The following is a 26,710-nucleotide window of genomic DNA, read 5'->3' as shown; positions in this document are numbered from 1 at the left end:
CTTTTTTCTTTCCAGTATGCCATGATAAGGGCTGGGTCTGTTATGGTGAGATTGGGCCCCAACTCCAAAGGACCCTGCCCAGGATTTTGTACGTTTTTCTGATGTCTTAGGGCCGCCATGACCTTCTAATTCCTCAGTCTTCATTTTGGAGGCAGTAACAATTGCCAAATTCCTCACAAAAGCTGGTTTCCCTCAAGAGAAGAGGAAGAGAGACAACCAGAAAAGTGAATCTCCCCAGGCAGGTGGTTAGAGAAGCCCCAGATATTCAAGGGGATGGCCCATCCAACAGCGGCAGAACTGGCCAGCCGTGGTCGTCTGTTCCCTGTGCCCCCTGGCTGTTAGGGGAGCCCTGTGTTCGGGGTGTGTTACGGGGTAGGGAGCACTGAGGCATGCCGGGTCCCCTCGAGGTGAAAGCCGAAGGAAAGGCTGGATCCCAGGGGTCAGGGTTTCACCCCAAGTGCCCACTTAGGGGACAGTCTTTTCAACGATCTTCGGAGCCTGTGCGCACAGTGATATGGAAAGGAGATCCCTGCAGACAATGGCTGTGGGGCTTGGAGAAGATGGGGGATGGTTAAAGAGGAAAAGGGGGCAAAGGGTCAGAGACTCCTGGGGAACCAGTGTGGGTGGTTGTCGTTGCCCAAGTCCAGTGACTGCTCTGGGACTGGCAAGTGAATCAGCTTCCTCCTGCCGAACTACCTATTTCAGAGGGAGCCCAATAGAGTCCTATACACCCCTTCCCCAGCCCCTGCTGATGCTGCTGAGGCTGGAGTCTAAACAGGCAGTACCTGGGGGAGGAGGGGCCTGGCCCTCCCTACGGTAGAAGTAGGGGGAGGATGCAAGTGTGTCGACGGACCACTGACTCCTGCCGTGAACTGCGTCCTTCTACACAATGGAAGGCATTCAAGAATGAGATAGAGGCAACCTCAAACATCACCCCAGCCTCCCCCCCACCCCGCCACACGCGCTCACGCGAACACACACGCACGCACACTCGCTGTGCACGGAACAGTCTAACCAAGTGAGCACCAGTGTGGTTTGTTCTGGGGGCTGCATAGAGTTGACACTGTTGCTTGGATGGGTGCAGTCGGCAAGGACAATTTTTGCAGCTAATGCTGGAAGTGTGGCAATCAGAGGAGCCGCCAGCTGTCTCGCTTCGATTCTTAGCTCTCTCGCTCTCTTTTTTTAAAATCATTTTGCTTACATAATCCACCCCCTTTTTATTTTCTAATTCTCTCCTTGCAAAGCTGGCACCAGAGGGGAAGGGCTGGGGTGGAGGGGGTAGCAATTACACATCAGTTTGGGGCGCATTTACATTTTGCAATTACAATTTAAAAATAAGCCTCGTTAATGATCTCCACGTGTCAGCGACAACCCCGAACTGACACACGTACTCTCCTGGGCCTGCCTGCCTGCCTCCCCCTGAAGTCAGAGGCTTGGGGGTGGGGTTTGCGCAGAGGTGCCCAGGGAGACCTGGGGGAGCCGGGAGCAGCATCTGAACGGGGGCGGAAGTGATGAGTGTGTCCCTGGGGCTGCTGGAAGACAGGTCTGGCGCTAACACTAGAAACCAGAACCCAGGCCCCCTCCCTGGTCTCCTGCTCTGTCCTCGCCCGACGTCGCAGGCTCAGTGTCCTCAGGAGGCAATGTCAGTGCTCAGCTGGGAGGAAGGGAACCCTGTCTGCTGTTACCCTCCGAGCTGGGAGGGTCCTGTTGAGCCAACGTAAATCCTAGTCCCCCTGCACCGGCTGACGCCTGGATATTCATGGACTGGGTAGAGGGCCCGAGGCCGTACACACGCGGGGGTCAGGAAGGGAGCAGGACTGGCTGTCCCAGTCTGGGGAGTCCGCTTCTCTTAGTAATTAGTTACCACAGACTTATTGACGCCCTCTGGCTCCTTGAGCAGAGGCTTTGGAACAGACCCACCCAGACTCAACTCTGCCGTGCGCTGGCTGCGGGGTCTGACGCAAGTTGTGTGACTTACGTTTTCTAACCAACACCATCTTCATGTACCTGCAATAATTATATTTACCTCACAGGGCTGGCATGAGGGTTGAATAACGTACCAGGCGGCACCTGATGCAAGCCTGGCCGGTGGCGAATGCTCAGTAAACGTCGGTCCCTCCCCGGGCCCCTCCCCAGCATGCTCCCTCCTGCCCACACTGAGCTGCTTCTTTCCAGCTCCCGCGGACACTAAGGAAGCATGATCTGGTCCAGTTTCTCCAGGTCTCCCATCTGCATCCTGAGCAGCTCCTGAAGTGGACCCCAGCCCCTCACACACCCACCGTCTCCCAGGGGGCCTCTCTGCGGGGCTCAGGCATCAGGCCTTCAGCATCTCACAGCCTCTCTTCCTGCCCCTGGCTTGTAACAAGCCCAGCTCTCTCTCTTCTGGGCGCTAGTTCAATGGAGCTTCCATCAGGCCTCACGTATGTTCTTTATCTGTGAAATGAGGGGGGTAGACGGAGCTCTCTGAGGTGCCTTGGAGCCTCAGCATCTGAAACTCTCAGATTTTCCTCCCCTCTTGGCTTCCTTCACACCGTTACTTGCATGTGAAGCTTCCATCTCCTGGGTGGCTTCATCCAGGCCAGTCTTTGGACTGATCACTTGTAGTCCAGAATGTGCATTCATTACTTGAAACATACATGAAACAGCTCCTCCCAAGGACAAAAAGTGATTTGCATCTTGCAAAAATCAGAGAAAGGAAGACATTCCAGAAGCAGGCTGCCTGGCGTAGGGCAGAGGACACAGAAGGGGCTGCAGACAGGGGTTCCTTGAAGGCAGAGACTACATCTTACTGTTTGGGTGTTTAGTTGAACACAGTTAAATGTTATGTGTTCAAAACTGTCCTAAAAACTTTTTTGTTAACCTAAGCTATATAAGGGAGAGTTTTCCAGGTCAAAAGCAATAGATCTGCTCCCTTGTTTTTAATGACTGCGTAGTATTCTCTTACATGGATGTTTTATGACGGGCTTTGCTATTTTACAATTTAGAAGTAAAGCATGTATGTGAGGGGGAAACCCACAGTGCTAAAGATATAAAGTAGAATTAAAAATCTCCCTTCTTTCCCCACCTCTGCCCACTAGGCTCACGATCCAAAGTCAACCCCAACGAACAGTTTCTGATTTAGCTGATTTTGAGGCCATTTATTATGTTATGTAATATGCATGAAAACCCTCTTTTTTAACGTATGCATTTATCAGGTAACTCCCTGCTATGGAAATGGGGCAATGAGCACACGTTCTGCTCCCTCCAGTTTGTATGCATTTGATCAAACAAAATTTGGTATTATCTATTTTTAGTATGCAGTATATTTATAATACAGTGTATATGTGTTATATAGTACACAGTGTTACAGTTTTTAGTGTAATCGTCTATGTACTATCTTTATGTTAAAATTTAGAAGATTTATTATGGTCCGTTAAGTAACTGTAGTTACCCGCATTCTGACTATAGGTTGATTATAAGGTGGAAATGTCATTAAACCACAGAACTAAATCGTGTGATTTGACCACAGAAAATGAAATGGAATCCTATTGTCACCACTTGGCTGCTGCCAGGGATCTTCCGAGCCCCCAGGTTAACACCTGCCCCCCTCCCAGCTGCCTCCCCTCCCGTTGGGTCACGCTGGCTGCTGCTCTGTCTTGTTTTACATTGTCCTCTTCCTCCGACCTCTTTGTTCTACTGGAATACCGCCTCTAGTTATTTTTATGTTGATGGGAGGGAAATAAACTCCGAGCTCTTACATGTCCAACACGGACGTTACCTTGTCTTCAGACTTGACTGTTAATCTGACCCAGTTCAGCTCGGCTCCCGTGCTCAAAACCTTTTCCTTTCCATCTTGAAGGCGCTGCTCCGCCACCTTCTTTCCACTCTTGCAATGAGAATCTACTTTTAATTTTCTTTTTCTTTTTAAAGTTCTGAAATTTCGCCACGCTGCGCTGAGGCTTGAGATTTGGTTTGCTCTTTTTTTCGTTACTCTTTCTCAGTCCTTGGGATCCCTTTAAATCTGAAGTCATCTGTCTTGCTTCATTTCATCGTTTCTATGTGTATTCTGCTCTGTTGTTTCTGTTTTCTTTTTCTGGAACTTCTACTGCCCAGCACAGAGCCCAGCACATAGTAGGTGCTCAGCAAATGACTAATGATTTGTTTACCTGGGTTCTAGTTAGGACCCGTCTCCAACTGGCTGCATGAACTTGAACAGGATTTCTCCTTCATACAGGGAAGCTGCTCTGCCAGCCCTCCAGCCATCTGCTCTGGACAGAATGCTCTGGAGCCTTGGGTCCTACACTGCCCCTGGGGTTGGGGAAGAAGCTAAGGAGTGAGGAGTGAGGGGAAAGCGGAGAGTGAGCCGTAGGGCAGCGTGGTGGCCAGACTCCCACTACAGACAATTCCCCGAACCTCAAATCTCTTCAGCATCTCCTGAATGTCCCCTTGGGGACCTCTCTCCTTGACCTTCCCAGTCATTCTTACACGGGCCTCCTTCCCACTCCTTCTCCCTCTGCCCATCTCTCCCCCTGCCCCACTTCTCCACTCATAGCAACTGTTAGGGAAATAACCCCTCACCACAGCTAGTGCCTCCTTAGGTGAGATCCTTTTTTTCACCTTTATGAATTCCAGAACAAAAAGACAGCAGACTTCTCTTCCCAATGCTGCCGAGCAGATGCTCTGACCTGAGACAGCCAGGCCCTGAAAAACAGACCATCACGGAGGCCTGCCCATAGCAGGGATCTGATCCAGCCTTAGGCACTTGTGCCCCTGGGGAGGCGCCTTGGATGAGAATTTCGCCTGACTCCTCCTCCCCTCCCCAGAGACCCGCCCTAGGAGCAGACGCCTCCCACACAGCTCCCTGCTAACCCAGATCAGTCTGCTCCAGACAGAATCTCGAGATCTGGGAGTCAAGATGCTTCACTCCTCCCTGAATGGGCCAGGCACTGGAAGACCCAGATTAACAAGTGCTCAGATCCCAGAAGATCATTCTCTGTTCTAAGTCGGAGCATCCTAATTGGTCCCCCAGGGCCAGAGTCCACTGTGTGAGGCTGTCTCCTCCTCACCCCGACCCGTCCGTCCTTGTCCTGACATGAGAAGTGGGGTCCATCTTACTGGAGAAGGGTGAGGCACAATCTTGAACTTCAAGTCCATAAGGATTCTGTACTGAAGGCAGGCCTCTTTCCTTCCACCGAGACCACAACAACAGGGAGTGAGTTGTCATTGCAAAGGGCAGAATTAAGGTTTGTTGCGAGTTACAATTTTCAGACAAGCTGCTAGTATTCAAGGATTCTGCTGCTAATGTGAAACACTTCTCCTTGGTCAAGTGCAGTGGAAAGCGCCAGCATATGACTAAAGTTTTCCCTGTTAGAAACCAGAGAGCTGTAGACCCCTTTCCAAGGCTGGAGGCTGAAGGGGCTGGAACTTGGCAGAAGACAGCCAGGAGCCTGTGGGAGGCAGAACACGGCTCTGGTCCTCTGCGCTTTTGTTTATCGCAGCCTGCTTCAGAGGCTGTGGGTAACAACCCCACTGTTGGCCCGCGGAGATGTCTTCACCAGTTGCCCCATCAGAACACTGCCTGGAACCTCTGTGGGCAGAGAGAGGAAGGGATGGCTCTGAAAAGAAGGTTCACAGGAAGGGGCTTCTGCAGGGGGATAAAGTCAGGACCCAGGGAGATGTGACAAGGATGGGACACTTCCTAAGGATGATCTGAAAAACCAAAACACAGTACTGCTCAACTGGACAGGTTTTCCAAAGACAGAGCCAGGTGCCTCTTTGCCTGTGAGTCATAGCATATTTCCCACCAGAACAGGGACTTCTTTGCAGCTGTGGGTGGTCCCTGGAAAACCCTGGGTGGGGCAGGAGAAGAAGGCCAAGCAGTCACAGTGAGGGAGTTCAGGCTGGCTACAGGCTCCCTTCCACCCCACCCCGCCCACCTGGGCCGCAGCACGGCTCCTCGGTCCCGGCTGACCGGAAGGAGACTCTACCAGATTTCCAGCCAATGTGAGTCAGAGCCCTGGCCCGAAGCTGCCTCCCGGCGTGGGGTCAGGGCCCAGGCCGTCCCCGCCTTCACCCAGCACCAGCGCCCAGAGTTCTAGCCCACAGCTGAGACACATGATCCAATTCCCAATTACTCATCACCTTGTCCAGCCCGTCTTCAACCATGTATTCCATCATGTCTATTCATTCTCTCATTTTGTTCTTTCCCTTCATAACTGAACCCACAGTCCAGCGAGTCTAGGACGGAGGCTCAGACCTGCCTCTTTCAGCTCCGTGTTTCCCGTCTCTGGTTCTGCTGCACTGTGTTTATAAGACCCCAACTTCTTATCGCTGCTATCAGCACTTTCCGCTTTCCATCTTCCACTCTTTTTTTTTTTTTGCAGTAATAAGAGCAAATGTAATAAAATATTGAAATAAATTTGTACACACACTGCTGTCCAAAGAAGATAGGGCTGACTTCAGAAATGAACTTGGCCGTTTAGCAGTCCCACCATCCACAGGCAGAGAGTGTGTGCTCGTTAATGAAGTCCAAAAGCCCAAATTTGGCATACAGGGGATGTTTTGGCCTGTCGATATGGGGGAGTCTTGGAAATTCGGTGCCTGTGGAGGTCAAAGGGCAGCCCATGTCAGATGTCCCAACTGCAGATGGTCGTATGTCCACAGACAGCCTGTCTTTCTGCATCTCCAAGGCTCTCACTCCTCCTCTGGTGTTTCTCCCCTCCGCCCTGAGAGACTTCTAGGTTAAACATTCAGACCCTGAAATCAGGCCACGGGTCACATTTGGAAACTTTCTCAACCTCTCTAAGCCTCAGTTTTCAAATGGGGATAACCATCATGTCTACACCGTAAGGTTGTGGAGAAAAATAAACAAGGCTATCTGTGAAAGAAGCTTAGTGTACCATGCCCAAGTGTGCCCGGTGCGTGTGAGGGCTCAGTCAATGACAGTTGTTACTAATTCTGTGTTATCATCTCTCCCTGAGCAAAATTGGCTCCAGGGAAACAAACTCGTTCTCACTGAGGTGTGAATGACTGCTGGGACTGAAAGATTTATCCTTCCCAGATTTGTTTGTTTGTTTTACACAGTAAACCAAAGAAATTAAATTGTAATTGTATATATATTCAGGCTTGTATATATATTCAGACCTTGTGAAATCATATTGCACAGTCTTTTCTCCCCCAGAAGGAAATGCAAGGCAGAGCCACGAACTCGTCTGCTGGGGAGCATAGGGTTCAGTGGGCAGGATGGGACACGTGGCTGGGGAGCAGATTTTCCATAACATAGAAACACACGTAGCGCTGAAACACACGTAGCGCTAATTCACACTACGGAGCCCTATGGTTGCCTGATTGTAAGGCTCCCAGTGACAGGGTGGTGCTGGGGTGGAATGTGAAGGAAGGCTTCATGGAAGAGTAGGCTTTTGAGCAAAGTTTTGATGAAGATCAGGGCACAATCGGTAATATAGGAGGCTTGTCAGCAGAGAAGCACAGCAAAAGGTGTGGAGGAAATGTTTCTCGCAGTAGAGAGGGGGCGCCCGCTCAGCGGGGGCTGGAGTGGCCATGCCCAGGAGTGGACTCGCTCCCAGCATCACTTCTGCTCACGTGGCAGCCGTCATCCTCCCTTCCCCAGGGCTGCCTTTCCGACAGACCAGGACACCAGTTCTCCTTCCAAGCAGCAGTGAGGACCGAGGGTTGCGGCGGCCTCACTGGCGTCCTTTCTTCCCCCGAGCCGACTCGGGGACTCTACCTGGTCTCCCTTTATCTCATGAGCTCACCTGGGTCACCACCAAGACCCAGCGGGGAGGACATCTGTTGGCTGAGTCAGGAAGTGTCAGGGATGAGTGGCTTTTCAATGATAAACTGAGCCCAGAGGGCCACTTGCTTCCACAGCCCTGACTCTTGACCCTTTTTTTTTTCCTGGAGGCAATTAAGAAAAATGAAACCAGATACCCTCTAGCCAGAGGACGTGGTACCGTCCTTCGCAGAGAAAAGAGGCTGGATGACCCTCTTAGCAGCCTCTGCTTCCAGGGGAATCTGAGAGCATCGTGGGTAACAGACTGGAGAGGGGCCAGGGTCCCCTACCTCTGTGGACTCCCTCGCCCCAGCCCCCTCCCTGCCCACCCCTTCAGGCCCCTCATTTCCCCTGCTCCTTCCTTTCCGCAGCTCCCAGGGAGTGCCACCCTCCCAGGCGGGCCACTGCCTCCAAGGAGAGAAAGATTGATGGGAGGGGGCAGGCAGGTAGGGCAGCAGAAGCAGAAGCACCCCTTCCATCTGGGGTCCCCAGTGACGGAGCTGTTTGTCTGTCTCCGTTGAGTTGTGAGCCCCAGGGGCCCGGCCCGTGTTGTTTTCTCCGCTCGGTTCCTGAGCAGCGGCTGCTGTCAGCTCTCAACAAATAATAATAAACCTGGGAATCAGGTTTGTCGAGGGGGATTTCAGTCCCTGGGTTCATTTTTAGATTTGTTTCTCTGCATGTGTGTGCAGACAAGGGAGCACGTGATGGGCCCCGGGGGAGCCGGCCCGGGCTCCCAGATGCCCTGGCAATCCACCCCAACCGCTCCCACGGAAGAGCTGGCGGCCCTCCTCCGCCCTGACCATTGCGGCTGCCTGGATGCTTAAAAGAGAAGAAAAATAATTGAATGAAAGGCCGCCAGCTCTCTCCTTTCTCTGTTCCTCCCCACCTCTCCCACTCACGCTGTTTGGATAGAGATGAAGGGGGCTGGAGATGAAAAAGGGAGGGCAGGATCCCATCTGCAGGTTCCAGAGCTGCCTGCGGGATGGGCGGGAACCTGACCACAGGCCCCCGGAAGGCTCTAGTGCCTGGAACCTTCCCGCAGACTCCACCCCGGGGCAGTAGCGATGGCCTCCCTACCCCCATCCCTGGGATACAGCAGTAAGAGGAGGGGGTTCCGAGAAAGGGAAAGTATGTTCTAAGTTGAGCATCACTGGCAAAAACAGGACCCAATTGTGGGTGAGTGTGATATTTAGGACCAGACTGGCGGCGCCTCTGGGGCAGAGTAGCACGTGCTTTATGGCAGATTGGGAATGTCCCTTGGAGGTCATTGCTGTCAGCCCCCTGCCTCCTGGCAGAAGTTACAGACCACGTCTCTGTGAGACAAATGCAGGGCTGTGCCTACCCTTAGAACTTACATGCTTTTTTCCTCTCCCTTTCTGTTTTTTTGTTTTATTTTGTTTAAAGGAACCAAAGGGGGAAAAAATTGCCAAGTTGTAAAGTGCTTAAAGAGGAGATGAGAATCTTCATCAAAATGCTAAAAGCTGGAGGGGGAGAGTAATGTGAAAACTCTTGCCGCTATTTATGGGATTGATTCTCAGATCAAGAAGAAGCAAGCAGTTGGATGAAAGGAATTATTGTTAAGCTCCTCGGTAGGAAGATCTAATGGACAATTGCCGCTATCAGGGGGAATTAAATTGCTGTTTCAGTTTGTAAAATATATCAGCGGCTTTTTGAAGCCAGAAAAGGTGTGACAGGCAAGGCAGAGAGGAAAGCAGGGGGCTCTGCCACTTTCCAGTCCTGGTGTGAGAAACAGGAGCCCAGCGGGAGAGATGCCGGGGCCAGAGCAAGGGCTGCTCTCTGAATGCTGAGCCTGGTCCCTTTCTTGGAAGCCAAATTGAAAACTAGCTGAACTAGGGGAGCAGAGGAAGCTGTAGCCCTGGAGCTCTGGGCCCTGATGTGCCAGGAGCCCCCATGAATCAGAGGCCACTGGGCAGGACTGGGCTCTTCTCTGGGAAACCTGGGCAGGGGTGGGTGATGTTGGGGTGAGGAGGGCGATTTGGGTCTGCGGTTGCCAACAGCCCCACCCACACCCAGAGCGTAGTTGAATCCTCTGCCTGTGTCACCACCAAGCCTCCCCAAACGACAATGTGGACACAGAGGGATCCAGGGTGGATAATCGCCCACTTCCTCCCAGAACTGGGTCTCCCAGCAAGGTTTTGCTCATCCCTGGGCTTCAGTCAGTGAGCGAGTGAGCTTGTAAATGACCTGCTGACCCAGCCCCGCAGGGGACATATTGTTATTCCAGATAAAGAGCAAAATGGCCTTGGGAGTGGGGAGAAGGAGAGGAAGGGGAGGCTCTTGGAGGGAGGACCACGGGCCATTTGGAGGGGGCCACACTGCTGAGACAGGGAGCAGCAGGTCTCTGGGTTCCCAGAAGGCTCCTGCCCCTCCCCAAGTCCCCATGGCAGTTGGGGGCTGGAGGAGGAGAGCAAGGTGGGGAGGGGGCGATTTCCAGGCTCTCAAGGAGGCAGAAGCCGGCAGCACTAGTCAGAGCTCACGTTGGCTCCACCCTGTTCCCTAGAGACTGCACCATCACAGGAGGGCATGACCCTCACCACCTCCCAAGCAGGCCTCCCGGAAAGGTAGCCGATGACAATTAGTGTCGAGGGCTGTGGGAGGCCAAGGGGCCTGAGTGGCCGGCTGTCTTGGTTGTCCTAGAGAATTCTTTCCCCCTGAGAGTTCCAAGTGGAACCAGAGGGGCACCAGGGAAGTGGCCCTTCTGGCTTGGACCTTCAGCGAGGACTCCAGCTCTGTGCCCACTGCAGTGGCCCCCTGGGACCTAGGATCTGGTGGAGCAGGGACTCTCTGTGACCTCTTAGCCACCAGCCTTCAGGACAGTGAGTGAGCCGGGGGATCTGATCCTGAGTACAAATTCTGCTCAGCCCCTCTCCACCGTCCTTCCTCCAGTGTGGACACTGGAGTGCCTCAGACTGGAGACCGGGCAGGTGGTTAGCACTGAACGGCTCCAACGCTCACACTCTGAGCCTAGTCTTATCAGACTAGAGGATCTCATTTGCCCCCAGTACCCCCAGGTCAGAAAGATGGGGGGAGCAGCATCCCCTAGGCCACGCATTCCTGTCACCTCAGGCCCTGGGCTTCCGCCCAGCTCCCGGATCACCCTGGGTGAAAAAGCACAGGTCCAACTTGACGTGCGGGGAGGCGGCGGCTCCTGGGGGGCTGACCTCTTTCTTCCCTTTCTTCTCTTCACATCTCGCTCTCTTTGAAACATTTCTACCAGCCCTCCTCACATTTTGAAGCTTCCCACCCACATGTGCATCCTCCTGGTCACCTCCATCCTCCTCACCATCCCACACTGGCCTCGCCCTTGTCACCTCCCGGTGCTGGCTCTGGGCACCAAGGCGCAGGGACCACTGAGTTCCTCTAAGCACTCAGTTTTCAGCTTGCAGTTTCTAGCCCTTACTGGGTTTTGCAAAGAGACCTGGTGTGTGTGTGTGTGTGTGTGTGTGTGTGTGTGTGTGTGTGTGTGTGTACACGCCTGCATTTCTTTAGATAAATCCAGAGTCACATGAAATCAGTGACAGGTTGACACCGTTATTTCAAGATTCATCGCTCTGAGTTGCCAGCAGAGGAGACGTAGCCAACTCCTTCCCACCACCAACACTTTTTTTTTCCAGGCATAATTTATAGCAGTGGGGGGAATTTGTTTCCAAAAGATGAATATCACACTATCAGCAACAGCTGCCTCTCATTTTTATTTGTTTTTAAATTTGACTCAAAGTCCAATTCTCTATACACATCCGAAGCTGTAAATCCTAAGGCGACTGATTACATGATTTAGTAAACAGGTTATATTATATAATGCAATTAAAGCGGGGCTCCGCGGCGCCACCTACAGGCCGCTTCCGGGAAGGGAGCTGGGCCAGGGACTGATTTTGGACCAGGCTCTCCGCCGCCCAAGGAAAATAAACGGGATTGCGCCAGGGTTGAGGCGACTGCTCCGGAGGGAGACGCTGAAGCCAGCTAGGTTACTAATGCAGCCTCTTGGTCCCTCCTGCTGAGTTCACAGTGTTATTTCAGCCTCCTGCAAATCCGTCTAGACGTCAGAACCCAGGCCTGGGCAGCTGCTCAGAGGGCAGACCTGGGGTTGGGGGAGGGGGTGGTAACCACCTGGGGGCTTTGGGGCTGGGGGCGCTGAGGAGGGCTCCGGCTCTCTGGCGTCAGGGACCTCCTTCCCTCACTCTCAGATGAGGGAGCCTTTGGAATGAAGCTACAAGCTTCAACTATTTCCACCCTGTTCCCCAAAGCTTGTGTTGAGTGCTACCTGTGGGCAAAGACTTCCAGAATGTTCTGCTGCAGTCCTTCAGTTTGCAGTCCGAGAGGGAAAGTGACCTGTGCACGTCACAGAGCAGTGGCAGCGCGGGCGGGGTGTAGAATTCAGACGTTCTCTCAGCACAGGCTCCATCTGATCATGGGAGTTTACAGATGAGGACGTCGAGGCCTAGGCAGGAGAGGGAACTTCCACAGCCTCTGCTTGTAGCAGGGAGGGAGAGTAACAAAAGGCTGCGTGCGTGCGTGCGTGTATGTGTGTGTGTGTGTGTGTGTGTGTAGCTGCCCTGACACGGGAGGGAGGGAGGTGGGCAGGCCCAGGGCCAGGGCTCCCTCCCCTAACCCCTCTGCCTGAACTACAGCTCTCTTCAGGTGAGTTGGGCTCTGGGCCCTCAAGGATTCTAGCTTCTCCAAAGAGGTTTCTTCAGAGTGGCAGTGTCACAAGAAAACCTGTTCGGGAGAGGAGAGGAGATTGACCTCCCAGGGCTAGGAGAGAAACGGGACCAGAAGAGGAGGGGAGGAGAAGTGACGGAGGGAGGGAGGGATGAAGAAAACATGGCCTTCAGAGTCCAAGAGGGTGGAAATGTCCCCCCGGCCCCTGCCCAGTGCTAACCACCTGCCCAGTCTCCAGTCTGGGGTGACAGGGCTGGACAGTGAGGAGCCGCGGGGAGCTGGGCCCTCCCCCCCCCCCCGCCCACCTCAGTCCCTACAGGGTAGGCCCAGCCGGGGTCAGGGGGCAGGAACAAACGCTGTGGGGCCAGCTGGCCGCAGAGTTCCCAATTAGACTTTGTTTCTCATCCTTAAGGCCGGGAGCCCCCAACCCCAGCACCCCAGCCCAATTACTGCGGGGCAGCTTAACCCCTTGGTGCCCCAGGCCGTTAATGGAATGTTAATTGGTCTAATGGGTTTCATGTCAACAAGTCCTAATGAGCTCCTGCCTAACGAGCTTGGTCGTTTTTCCCTAAGCCTGTTTGTCAACACACTGGAGCTTGGGCTTCAGACCCAGGGCCTCACCTTGTGGAGCTGGGGACAGAGCTGAGGAGACAGAGGGAGAGGGTGCTCTGGGCTGCCCCTGCGTCGGTCCTACAGGGGCGCCCTTCCCGCCCCCTCAGCCACCCCCTGCCTGTGCACACTGCCTCACTCGGCTGGCTCCTGAGCTCTGGGAAACGGCAGTTTTAGCTCCTTTTGATGATAATATCAGTGACAAATTATTTCTTCTTGGACATCATTGTGAGGTTGTGTTGCATCAGGCTTTTCCCTCTCCTAGCTGCCATATAATAAAGGTTTTCAGCATAAAAGCAACCTTTTGACGTGACAGAAGCCTCTCCTCCATGGGAAGTTTCTCTGTGGTAAAGGGTTCCTCGGGCGTCCTCGGTTTACAGTCTTGGCTGTGCTCCCTCGAGTGCCCTGGTGTCTGGTGACAAAGGGCCGGGGCCTCCGGACAGGGCGGAGCAGCCTCTCGGCCACAGACAAGTGCTCAGAAGCCCTGGGCAGGCCTGCTGCTCCCCTCCACACTCCTAAAGAAGGTGCAAAACTGGCAGGTTTCCCCCGAGGGCTGGGGGGCCAGCTGTTTGTTCTCCAGGAGTCCCCACACCCCAGCTGTGGATTCCCAGCCAAGTGTCAGGCAGGAGAAGTCAGGTCCCCATGTTCCCTTCCAGGATGGTTCCACCTGGACCCCCAGCCCGCCCGAGCCCAGGTGATGGGAGGAGCCAGGACCTGTGTGGGCAGAGGTGGGTGAGGAAAAGAGCGAGCTTCCAGAGATGGTGATGGGCACCGAGTCTCCTGAGGCATCAGGTCACCAGAGGCATCTGTGCTTGAGCAAGCAGAGAGGGGAACTTAAGCCCCTGATGAAAAGGCCTCCTGTTTCCTTGCAGAAGCCCCCAGAGGGCAATAGGGGCAGTGGCCTAGTGGCCTGTGATGACCCCATAGAGGGGGAGGGGAGGGGCAAGGGCCATCTGGGGCCTCAGAAAATTGTTCCCATGTCCTCTGGCCCCTGCTGCACAGCCCAGCAGGCTCCAGACTGAAACATCTCCTCTCAGCCTGGACAGTGGTTGTTTCTGGGAGCAAACTACACTTTGCCATCTCTGTTTACCCCAAGTAGGGCAGCTCCCCAGCTGCTGCAAGTACTTCTAGGGACAAAGACTAAAATGACCCTACCTCCCATTCATTGGACAGTGAACAAAAGAATGCAGACTAGAGTCCTCTGCTTAGCCCAAATCCTTCTCATTCAGCTTCCTGTGCTTGGCCTTCACGATGACTTTCTCCTCTGTGGAATGAGTTACCAAAAGACCCAAACCCGAGGTGGAAGGGACCCAGTTGCCCCTAAAAGGGGAGAAAACGCGCCGCCAGACTCTGCCCTCAGGCTCCCCCTTCTGGAGGCAGCTGGCACTACAGCCCCACAGCAGTTGCCTCTCTGGAAGGGATCTTGCCTTCGGGACCCGTGGACCCCATCCAAATTTACCTCATCTGCCAGAGGTCCATGAAGGGCTGAGCCTAGAACACCCCTGAAATACCCCTATTTCTTTTATTCCCTCAGGGTCCAAAAGAGAGATTTCCACACCCATCTTGGTATCTCAGAAGTCTTTACTCTGGAAGTTCTTCCCGGTGTCTCAGAGTCTCTATCCTCTCCCCTCCCCCAACCTCTTCACTCTGCTCTCGCCTTCCTTGGGTATTTCCCACCTCCCAGACAAGACCCAGCCGTGAAAACTAGGCGGTGGTCAGTGAGGCGCCCCTCAGGGCCCCCAGCCGAGCCCCTCTGTGGCAGTAAAGCCTGGATCTCGGTGCCTGGTGTGTGTGAGCTGGGGCGAGCCTGAGTGCTTCTGTAGCAAAGACATCCTGGCAGTCCAGCTTCTGAAGTGAGGCCGGGGGGGGCGAGGCATAGGTAGCAGTGAGGCCAAGAGGAATTCTCTGCAGTGATGGTGTTTTCAGCACAGGAAGTCATCCCTCCCTCTGCCTTCTCCACTGGAACCTCTGTTCACTTTCTTCCTTCCCGCTGGACCATCACCTCCCTTCTTGGAGAGAAGACTTGCCTCTTTCTGTCTGTCCTCCCACACCCCCACGTGCACTTCAGGTCAAAGCACACCTGGTACTTCAGAGGCTCAGATCAACCAGAACTGACATTTCTTCCTCTTCCTGAAAAAGAACTAACACAAGATACACACACTTCAACATAGGGCCCTGGGGACCCTCCCTTTGACTTAGGCAGCTCCAAAACACCCTTAAATTCCCAGAGAATTCAGGTATGTGAACATTTTAGAAGACCTTGGGGAGGGAGTTGGGGGGGTACATCAGGCCAGAAGAGGGTGGAGCCCTGGGGTCCTCAGGCGGAGGGGAGCAAGGAGAGGGAGGGTCTGCCCGCCATGCTCTCCAAGGCCCCCTGCTCATCAGCACCTCCCATCCAGGAGAAGGGCAGGCCCTGCATCCCACAGAGGTTCTCAGGAGTCCCCATGTCCCACGATGTACTAGCCTGTATCAGGCAGTTAGCTGTGGTTTCCAGCTCTAAATATTTCAGGGCATCTACTGTAGCTAAACAGCTCTCTCGGCATTCTGTTTCCTTGGGTGGCACTGCCAGGCTGTCTCCACTTGCGGCACCATGTTCAGGAAGAAACCTTGAGGCTAATGGGCCAGCTCGCTTAGGAGTGATGGAGTGGGATGGGGGTGTGGTACAGCAGAGCAGAGCCAAACGGGGAATCGGGAGGTCTCGGTTCCATCCCTGCTTCAAAAGCACCACTCCCCCGCCCCCAACACACACACTTCGCTCCTCTTGGCCTCTGTCTCCTCCTAAGAGGACCACTTGGCGCTGAGGGCTCTTCTGGCCCCACGTGCGGGTGAACTCTGGATTGAACAAAGGCCAAGGGAAGCCGTCTTCCTAGCATGTGCAGGCACACCCACCTGGCTGTGCTCACAGCCCCAGGCTCTCCGGTGTTGCCCTGCCTCTTTCCCTTCCTGGAACACCTCCAAGTCCGGTGGGCTGCTTGCTCCACCCTCCAGTCTGAGGAGGGGACCAGTGCCCACAACTTTCCACCACTAGGGGGTGCAGTGAGCACACCTGGGAGGGGTTAGTGGGCTTGGAGACCCTGGGGCAGGGAGGTGGGATCTGGAGCCGTGAGGGCTGAGGTGGCCCTCCCTCGGGAGGCCCCGGGAAAGAGAAAGCACCCTTGCCTTGTGGGGTGCCCGCATGGCCCCCTAGTACCCTGTGCTGCCGCCAGCCAAGCCCCCTCCCCATCTCCTGCCACCCTCCAACAGCAGGCTGGGGTGGTGCTAAACAAACCAGGGCCATGGGTGCACAGGTTGTTTTACGTATGATTTGAATATTGTTTCTTTCGAGTCAAAATAGCATAGGCAGCCCCTCCCCACCCAGGCTTCTCCCCTAACTCTCATCCAACCCTTGCTGCATCTGGTGGGTATGAGAGCATGTCCAGCCGGCTGGTCCCCAGGGTTCCCTGCGCTCAGCTATTAACGGTGCGGCCCCTTTCTCCTGCCACAGATCCTCCATGTGAATCAACCCCATGATGCAACATGCCTCCCCAGCCCCCGCTCTGACGATGATGGCCACGCAGAATGTCCCTCCCCCACCCTACCAGGACAGCCCGCAGGTGAGTGTGACTGACCGACGGGAGGGGCGCGGTGGCCTTCCCAGGGGCGGAGGGCAGGGCCAGGCCTCCCTTAGCTGGGTCCGGGTCCTGGTCGTCCTGGCCGCTCTCTGGGCTCTTTCCCTGCCAGGCCTGGGGAGGCCTCTCTGGACAGAGCCCAGCAAAACCAGACCCCTGGAGAGAGTTCTTGCATTTGACAGAGCACCAGGCTCAGGTCCTACCAGAGTACCTGTGAGCGGTGTGGAGGACTGTTGCCTGGAGCATCTAGTCCTGGCCCTGTGCCACCGCCCCACTTCCCACTCAGATGTCAGACAAATGCGCCCAGCCCCTCACTCGGTGAGGCCCAGGTGCAGGTGAATCGAGTCTGTGTTTTCTTGATTAGAGTTTCCTTCGCACCAGATCCCCCCTAGTCACTGGTCTCGGCCTTTCTTTTGGAGGACTCTCCCTTCTATCCAGGACAAAGGCCAGGACTGCTTCTCTATACCCTCCGGGCCTTTCCTCTGATTCCTAGTTTCCATCCCTCAGCTCAGACACACCAGCCCCCCAAGTTCTTCCGAGACCCCCAGCCTGGCTGCAGCTACCCTCCACCCCTCTCCTGTTCTGTCCTGCCGAAAGCCGGGCCCAGCTCCTGTGGGTGGGGCTCCGCAGTCTGTCTCTCCTGATCTTTGCTGCCTCGTGCGCACCCCTCCCCGTCCAAGCGCCGTTCTCTACGACTCAGTGTCAGTCACAAGGCTGTGCTCGCACAGAAGGCTCCACCTTCACACTCTCCTGTGTTCTCAACTGGTATTACCTGAAGCTCTGTCATGTGAAATGCAGCTAGAACATTCCTCCATTCATTTCACAGGAGCGCAGTGAGCGCGACTGTGTGCCCGGCTGTTGTTCTCAGTCGCTACTCTTTGCCCTGCACTGATGTCCCTCACTTACCAGCGACTCAGACACAGCCGTTCTCCTACCACAGGGATGGTCTGTGCCGCAGGGAAAGGACGTGAAGAGGCAAACCCAGGGCGCCTCCCATCAGGTCCTGGGGCCCTGACACCCCCAACCTGGTGTGAGCATACGGTAGCTGCCCTATCCGCCCTTGTCATCCCCCCATGAAATGGCCACTTTACAGGGCGTCCAGCACGCGGCCATCACTGCCTCCTCTCCCTGCACAAGTCCAGAAGCACTGACCTTCCAGCACGTGTCCTTTTGTCCCTGCCCCCCATCCCCGCTCCCACACACCAGCTCCGTGCTCCTGCCTCCGCTCTCCCCGGCCTCACTGCAGGTTCAGCAGACCATCTGCTCTTGTCAGTAGCTTTTTACAAATGACCGTGGGTCAGACCGGGCATTTGCACAGTCCCTCTGTTTGAGCTGTGCCAGGGCTGTTCCCTCTGCAGTCAGAAGGAAGTTCAGAAGGAGCCCTGGACCAGTGGAGGCCCAGGAACCTAAGGGCTGTGCTGGGGGCATGCCCCAGACCCATCCCCCGCCTGCTCAGGCAGTTTTGAGGGAGAGGCAGGAACTTGGCTCCGTCTCCTTGGTAGCTGGAGGCCATGGGGCATAGGGAATGGAAATGGGGAGCCTGTCTGTATTTAGCAGGTGATGGGTGCCAAGGCCCACACCCCCCCGAGCCCAGGCCCAGGGACTGACCAGGGTATGGCCAAGAGGTCAGAGAGCAGAGCCAGCCGCTGCTGCCTCTCTGCCTCCGGCCCCAGCCACTGTTTTGCCTTCCTGGGCGGCTGGGGAAGTTTGGGTTTGGCGGGGATTCCCCGGAGAGCTGCAGCAAGGGCCTGTGCTGTCCGGGAAGGCTGATCCTGTGTAGTTAAGTGGAGGAGCCTCATCTAATGCTCAGCACACAGCTGGGAAGTGATCCATCCCAGCTGCCGAGGGAGGCGGTGGAGGGGGTGCTGTGGCCCTAAGGTGCGCTGCCCCCTGGAAGCTACCACCAAGCTGCTCTAGCCTTTTGGGGGAGGAAGGGAGGCTCCAGTTCCCCACCTGGGGCCTCAGAGCAGAAGCCCAACACAGGGACTGTCCCAAGGCTCTCCTTTCTGAGGAGTCGTTGGAACTTCACCATCAAAAATACCCACATTTACATACAGCAAAGGAATAATTTGCCCTGGGGAAGCCACACATCTTCCCCAGAGGTTCAGGAATGAAGTCTCGGTGTCCACGGTAAAGTGACCAGGCCAAGGTCTGGGGTCTTCATGGCCTCAGCCGGTCCTCTAGGCTGTGGCTGCATTGCCCTGAGCCTTCCCTGAACCAAGGGTTCCCAAGGAAACCAATCAGGAAGGGGGGTCACAAGGAGAACGTAGGCCGTGGGTGGAATGGGTGGGGGGGGGGGAGGGGGGAGGGGAGGGCTGTTGTCTCCAGAGACTGCTAGACTTTGAGGCCAGTTGGCTTTCGGGGGGCCTTCTCCCCACTCTTTGGGGCTTCTAGGAGGGGATCCCATGTGGGAATGCCTTCCATGTGAGTTTTATGCTGGGGAAATTGCTCTGGTGCTCCTGCCCTCTTCCCTGTGTGCATTCAGAGCTGAGCCCCACATCTCAGAGGAAGCCCTGCTCCATTGCCTGCATCGTGCACCTTACCCTGAGGAACTGGCTGCTCTTTGACATTCAGCGTCCTCAGGAAAGCCGAGCCTGATAGGAACATGGGCCAGGCACGCAGGGGAATCACTCCCTAAATAGGGCTCTCTGGGAGGGATCCCCACTTCCTCTTCATTTTTTCAGGTCCAATCTCATTACTTTTGGACCAGGCATGACTGGTTTCCTCAAGGCCTGGACCGCCGAGTACATCTTTTTATCACCCCCTTAGAAGTCCAGTTTCTTCCATGGGCAGAAACGGACAGTGTCTGCCATGAAGTCCCCAGAATGAAAAAGGAAGCAAGAAGCAGGGCCCTTCCTCTGAGACCCAGGAAATCGTTTTAATAATGTTCCCGTTGTGCTAAGGGCTAGCGATACCGAGCATAATCTATTCAAATGCACAGGAGAATCTCACTTTGGAAAATTAGGACTCTGCATTAAAAAATTCCCAAGCCCCGGACCTTCTTTATAATAAATTAGAAATTTTTTTTGAGGCAAGTTCTTAACTTGGCAATTTCATTTTTGAAGTTTGGGGAATAAAGTTATTAAAAATGAGGGAGGCTTTTTCCTCTTCCCATTTCAGTGGAGAAGCATTAACGGTTATAGCCGTGTGCTATTTGCACACAAGCCAAGTGGCATGATGGCCAAGCAGCTCCTGGCCCCTCGTTTCTGTTCCAGTCCATCCTGGGGAAACGCCGTGATTACTTGTAAGGATGTCACTCTGCATTTACTGTGCACTAAAGACAGAGCATAAGTTTAGAAAGTACAAAAGCAACAACCCACTGGAACCTTTCCCGTGGCCTGCTTCCTCCTTCCAGTGGCTCACTGTTAAATGCTATCAGAGTCGCAGCGCCCTCTGCTGTCTACCTCCAGTACCTCAGCTCCGCCCTGATGTACTTGAGTCCTGATGTACCTGAGTCCCTTACTTCATGCCCTGAGAGGCAGGACAAGTCATGGGGACCACGGAATTCCAGAGTGATTATTTAATGCAAACATTGTCTCTGGGAGATCAGGATGTGAATGAGGTGTGTGGTCCCTCCATTCAGTTCCTCCATTACTCTCCTTCCATTCTTTTGCATCTTTGCCTCAGCCTGGCCATCTATCTCCTGGACTTTCACAAACCCCCCTCCCACTGCCCCAGCACCCCCACGGATCCTAATGGGATCCTCGAGGTCATATTCCCTGTCTGCTGTTGCTCTCATGTCCCAGCGAGTGCCACTCCAGCCTCCCCCCAGGAATTGCCGTGGTGGCACAGCCTCCCTTTCTTCCCTTCCGGGCACACGCCCTTCATCCACGCTGAGCCATCATCCCGGTTCTCCTGTCTCCTGTAACACACCATAAGCAGCGTCAGCCCCCAAGCAGAGCTCTCCCTCTGCAGCTCCACCAGCAATTTCAAGAAACCGTCGGATTTACTGGAGAAGGCAGCAGCGGCTTCTGCCTCACCTTACACCCGCCCGCGTCCTGCTATTAGTAACCTCCCCCACTCTTCCTCAAACATCCACACATACCTACCGTTCCACAAATATCTTTGCCCTTGGCTTATAGGCAAGATAAATATTGTATCTGGTCTATTTGTGTATATATTCAGTGTTTAGTATTCCTCTGTCTGTGTGTCCCCAGCATGCCGGCTGCATAAGCATTTGACTAGAAGGCAGCAATCCTAGTGGGTTCTAGTCTGACCACCAGGCACAGCCCTGAGTGAATGTGGGCAGTCAGTTATTAGTTTGGACCAGGAACAAACTGAGATGCAGGTTGGTAGGTGGTTACATAGCATGACTTCATGATGGGTGATATTAAAAGGGTTTTGGCAATTCACCAAGGATGCAGCCTCCTTACTGACCAGAGGGAGGCAAGACAGGCGAAGTCAGAATTCTCAGTTCAGGGACCAGTGGGGAGGCTCACTTCAGAAGGAAGTCAAGCATTTGCTTGGGACCCTCCAACCCCTCCCTCCTCCCACAACCCTCCAAGCCAGGAGAGTGGTGCTCAGGACCACAGGATGCTGTGCTTGGAGATGTGGGATCAAGATGATACTGTCCTACCCATCCTGCACAAGGAAGGCCAGATCCGTCTCTCTTGCCCTCTGAGTGCCTTCCTTCCCTCCCTGTCCCAGCATCATTCACCCTCTGGGCGGGGCCGGGGAGCCGACATCTGGGGAAGCGGGATGGGCTTTGATCAGTCATTAGGATCCCCATGCTGGTTTCATTAACCGGAGCGAGGGGGGTGGCCGGGGCCCCCTGGCTGTGAATAGCGCTCCCGTCCAGGCCAAGCAGCTGGGACAGGGAGAGGTCGGTTCAGATGTTTTCGCACTTTACATTCCTCTCATCCCTTTAATGGCTGGAGCCCCCTGCCTCGCAGGGCCTTCTGCTCAGCTGCGGGTGAGACACGTTCGCTCTGCAGAAGTAGAGTTAATTCCACGGCTTTGAAAGTGCCCCTAAGCCTTTTCTGTGGCCGTGATTGACAGCTCCCTCTGCCCCTGGGGCCAACACCCCAGGGGCCAGAGGGGCGACCTGCCTTCCCTTGCTTTGACTCATCAAAACATACTCTTCTCTCTCTTTTTTATTTTCTGCTGGGCCTTTCTTCTCTTTGTGCACAGTGACCTGTCTCCTTGGCCTGCTTGGGCCACCCAGGTCTTTAAACTGGACATATCCCTGAACTCCATCTCAGTCCAGACCTGGAATCTTCACTGTGGCAAAGGTAAAAACAGCCTTCATGTCTGAGCATGGGGCCTCTCTGCCTCACTCAGGAGACGGTGGACTAGCAACAGAACTTTTAAGCTTGTGAAGAATTGCTCACTCTCATGCTCTTGTCTAAAGTGTTCATTTGATGAACTTCCTCCCTGAATTCTTGTATTTACCAAAAACACAGACATTTTATTGTCTGTGCTCTTGCCTCCCAGCAGGATGAGTGCTCTCAACAGCCACAGTATAAAAAGCTTAAAATAAGTCAGGGAACAGGTGACCGGGCAGCAGCGGGCCTGAGGAGCTGGAACCCACTTTGCCCCGTTTCCGGTTGCTCTTCTAGGAGCTCCGGTGTCTGCGTGGCCTGGCAGGAGGGGAATGGGTGGGGCCGGCCACGGTGCGTGTTGTCTTTGGAGTTTGCGGTCTGGAGGAGGAAGAGCGGGACGACTCAGCTCAACATGGAGGAAATTCAGGAACCCTAGGCCTGTCCCACTCCACTGCTGCTGAATTATAACAATTTGGGCAAGTCTTTTCAGAACTATTTCTTTTACTCACTCAACCGCTTAACAAATACCAAGTGCTTTCTGTGGGTCTTGCAGACCCTGTGCTGTGTGCCAGGGGTGCAGAATTAAATAGTTCCCGCCCTGATGGAGATGTGGTCCACTTTGGGCCTTTCTGCGGCGGTCAGGTGGGAATATCTTCTGCCCTCCCAGCCTCACGGGGTTGTTGAGAGTGGGTGTGAAAAGTACAGTGGTGTTTTGCATCTTTTTCTCCCCCATGACCCTGACATTGATTTTCCACTCTGTCTTCTGTGCGTCTCCAGTAGCCAAGATTGGATTGAACCTTAATTACTCTCCTTTTTATTGGAACACAATAGGCATATCAAGTATGTGTTTCCAGCTGTAAACACACTCCCTTACACATACCCCAAAGGGCCTACTGGAAATCACTGGTGTGGGACTGTTATATAAGCAAGGGGTCCTCCAGAGATGGATGGGAAGGATGTGGAGCAGACGGTGCCCAGGAAAGCACCCCAAACTGGGGAAGATTCGGGCCCCAGGCCACAGCCTTCCTCCATTTAGCCACAGGTCAGTAACCCCCCAGCGGTGTGGGCAGGGCCAGGGGACATTTTCAAGCCTCATTTGGGAAACCAATGCCTACAAACCCTTTTAGATTAATCAGTTGATCAAGACCCCCATTTTACACCACTAAGTAACTGTCCGGTGGTTTGTTCTCTCTTGGGCCCTGGGATCAGGATGTAGGAGACCCAGGCCTGCTGTTCCAGGAGCCTCTCTGAGCTGACCTGGGCCGCCCTGGCCCCGCCGCCAGCCCTTCCTCTCCCTGAGCCAATTGGGTTGGGGGCTATTTGGAGGCGCCATGTTGACCCCTCCCCATTTTGGATCCCTGAGCCTTTCAGCACATCACTTACCCCTTTCCTCATTCAGTCAATCATTCAGTCATTGAACAAACACACTGGAAGCCCACGTGGGCCAGGCGTGGCGATGGGAGCTGGGAAGCCAGTTCACTCAGGGAGACAGACCAGTGAGGGACCGGAGGTATCGCAGGTGTTCCGTTGAACACACCCACAGATGAAGCAGGGGTCAGGCTCCCTGGGCCAGGGGCGCTGGGAGAATTGGGGAAGGTTTCTTGGGAGAGTTGATTCTCCCTCCGGCCGAGTCTTGAAAGAGGGGTGGGTTTACCGTGGTCAGGAGGGAGGCAGGGCAGGAAGCGTGGACATTTCCTGCTGAGGCAGCTGTGGGAGCAAAGACAGAAAGATGTAAATCATTGTGTGTGTTCAGGCAACCCCCTCACCCCCGCAGGAGGGTCTGCTGGGGTGCAGGGGAAGGGGAGGGGTGCTGCACCAGGGACAAGGCCGGGTCAGTGAGCTGGTCCAGGCCTGGGGCGCCCTGTGGCTGTGCTGTCCCCCCAAAACTGTCGCTGATGCCCCCCACTCCCCCCCTCCCATCTGTTCAGGCCAAATCTGATATTTACTAAATGGCCTCAGGTCCTGACTTCCTCCCACGTCCTTGGACTCTCTCCTGAATGCGACGAAACCAGATCTGGCCCCACCGGCTGGGCCTGGTGCTGCAGGGAGGGCCGGCTCCCCGGCTGGAGCCTCAGCGGCCCCTAGTGGGCCGCGCCTGCACAGGCCCCCTGTTCTCAGGACCCCAGGCTCCCGTGGCTTGGTGGGCAGGCACTGGGGATGGGCAGCCCCTACCCTGCTGGGTCAGAAGAGGGGGTGTGCCCTTAGGAGCAGTGTCTGTGCTGAGTCATGCTGGGGAAGTGTGGACCTAGGTTGCCCAGGGTTTGCAGAAAGGACCCTGTGGGAGGTACACGGCAAAGTGTCACAGAGATTGCCACTGTCTGTGGGGGGAAGGGTGGAGGGGGCCCTGGCGGGGGTAGGTACTGGGGTGTCTGGGGCAGAGTGTGGACAGGTAGCGGGGTTTGGATTCAGAGGAGAAAGCGGGCAAAAAGAAGCATTAAAGATGCTTAGAAACCAAGATTTACTGAACCTCCACTGTGTTCAAAACACACTCTCACATGTGGTCTCATGGTAGGCCCAGGAAGAGGAGTTCTTGGCTCCATTTTCACCTGATAGGGAAATTGAGGCTCAGAGGAACTGAGCCATTTACCCAAAGTGATGTAACTGGCACCTCCTTCAGTGACACCATGGCCCCTCCTCCTGTGCCTGAGCCCACGCCTCCCCACTTCCCTGGTGCTTATGGGAGAGAGGGTTCCTTCGGCGGTGTCATGTCCCCCAGGGCAGCGTGCGTAACAGAAGCACAGTGTGGGCTGCAGGGCATGTGGGTTATGTTAGTGATAACCGCCATACGCTGAGCATCTCCGAATGTGAGCGCCCCACGCCAGCCAGCCCTGCGTTCGGTCTGCGTCCAGTCGATCCGGAATAGTGTCAGGCCCTGGGGCTACAACAGTACACGGAACAGATGTGGCCCTGGCCGTAGCCCGGAGCCTCCTTTCCTTAATAAACCATCCCCGCCTTCCTACTTGGGCTCCACCAGAAGGGCTGCTTCTGGCACAACCAGTGTCTGGGGAGCTGACCTGAGAGGTCTGCGGGGGGCCGGGGGACCGGGCTGGCAGTGAGGAGACCTGAGCCTGCGCTGGGAAGTGATGCCTCACCTGATCCTGCAGCCCCTCCTCTTCGGCCCCTCTCTGCTCAGCGGGGGAAAGAAACCTTCCCGTTCTCCTCCTCAGACAAGAGTAATTAAATGCAGGCATTCCCACAGTGTGATTTAGTCAGAAAGCCCTTGGTTCCTGTCCCAACCTTTGCAGAAACTGTGTTCGCCAGCGGTTTCTTCACCGCCGTGGCTTCCGTTTTCCCGTGTGTAAAGTGGGGGTGACACTAACCCATGGCTCGGGGTCATTGCTGAACAAGAAAACCTGGAGAGTGACTTCCTTAGCTCGCTGGAACATGTCGGGCCCCTCTCCCCTACGACTGGGACAGGGTGCCACTCAGCACAAAGGACGGCATCGTGGGGCATCCAGCGTCAGTGAGGGCGCCTGAGGTGGGCAGGTAACACATGCTTCCCAGCACCTCGTAAGTCACACCATCCAGCATCTCCTGCTCATTTTCGTGTTCAGACCAGACTGTGGGAGTGGCCGGCTCTCGCAGCCCCTCCAGACTGCCTTCCTCCACACGCAGCTGGCAACCCCCAACTCCTCCCATTTCATGTTAGGATCGGGGGGCGGGTGTCACAGACCGAGAATCTGGGCAGGCTGCTAGCTCCGAGCTTCATGCAGGACTGGCTCCCCTGGGTGAGAGAGAAAGGCCCAGTGGTTGGGGCTTCTGTGGGAGGGCGGAGGCCAGAAGGACCTGAGCTGAGAGAGGAGAGAGGACTGTAGAAGCCCGTGTGTTCTGGACACAGCACCGAGGCTCCCAGCAGGCAGGCCTCCCAGAGAACCCTGCCACCTTCCCCATCCATTCGTCCTTGCCCTGTTCTCCTGATGAATCCTCCCAACCTGGCCAGAAGGTATTATCCCTTGCATTTGACAGATAAGGAAACCAAAGATCAAAAATTCAGAAAACTTGCCCCAAAACACGTAGCTAATAATCGACAGGGGAGCCCCGGGCCTCAAACCCCTGCTCCGTCCAAGATCTGGGGCTCTTCTCATTGCCCAGAAAGCCCTCGAGCCGTTGTCCAACTCTGCCCCTCCTCCTCATTCCTCAGTTCCCCTTGTGACAAGGGACAGTGCTCCTGTCTGTGCGATGCCACCCCTACACCCTGTTCTCCCATCTGCTGCCCCGGCAGGGAGTCTGGCACTCTCCCGGGACGAAGGCTCAGAGTCTGGAGTGGCCGGTCCTGGGACCAGCTGTGGACACACCAAGTGGCCTCATAGAGTGTAGTTTCTTCACATGCCAGATTGAGAAGAAAAGGAAAGTTACTCTGAGAGAAACCCTGACGTTAGTGGTGTGCTGGTGGACATTGACCAACCAGCTCTCTGGATGGAGTTTGGGGACAGGGCTTGCAGCATTTACCAATTTCCGTGGTGTAATTGCTCCCACCGTGACCAGTTTCAAGCTACCAATATGATATCACCCTTCTTGCAAATTTCCTGAAAATGGACCAGTTGCTTTCATAGGTCAGAACAAGGGGTCTCTGCCCTCCATCCATCCTCTCCCCCAGCTTCTACCCTTCAGCTGTGCTGCCCAGAACCTCCCCCCAGACCTCCCCACCTGTCACCCTCATCCCCCTGCCTCCCAAGCCCTTAGGACAGCTGCCTCTCCCTTCCAGCTCCAGTTCTTGGGAAATGGGTGTCTCTGGCTAGAAAAAGAAATCTATTTGGAGATAAACGCTCCTTCTCCAAACCTGG

The 26,710-nt window shown here is 54.9% G+C and overlaps 1 protein-coding gene and 1 long non-coding RNA gene across 13 annotated transcripts in view; one reads left to right on the top strand and one right to left on the bottom strand.

The window, feature by feature from the left end:
- PKNOX2 (PBX/knotted 1 homeobox 2) overlaps positions 1-26,710 on the top strand; it is a 280,687-nt gene that overhangs the window by 191,116 nt on the left and 62,861 nt on the right. For 8 of the 12 annotated variants that reach the window (XM_072953787.1, XM_072953784.1, XM_072953785.1 and 5 more), the window contains one exon: positions 16,542-16,650. In XM_072953787.1, coding sequence (XP_072809888.1) covers positions 16,564-16,650 — 87 coding nt within the window. In that variant the 5' untranslated portion in view covers positions 16,542-16,563. Of the gene's footprint in view, positions 1-10,509; positions 10,610-12,173; positions 12,428-13,713; positions 13,786-16,541; positions 16,651-26,710 lie in introns of those variants that run through there. The other 4 variants (XM_072953791.1, XM_072953790.1, XM_072953792.1 and 1 more) reach the window with 4 other exon arrangements.
- Positions 11,463-12,501, bottom strand: LOC140691072 (uncharacterized). Its single transcript, XR_012066522.1, has 2 exons — positions 12,051-12,501; positions 11,463-11,810 (listed from the first exon to the last, which is right to left on the bottom strand). It is a non-coding gene; the product is annotated as an uncharacterized lncRNA (long non-coding RNA).

The sequence above is a fragment of the Vicugna pacos genome, chromosome 33, assembly GCF_048564905.1.
Source record: "Vicugna pacos chromosome 33, VicPac4, whole genome shotgun sequence".
NCBI classification, from domain to species: domain Eukaryota; kingdom Metazoa; phylum Chordata; class Mammalia; order Artiodactyla; family Camelidae; genus Vicugna; species Vicugna pacos.
This window is presented reverse-complemented; position numbering and strand designations above follow the sequence as displayed.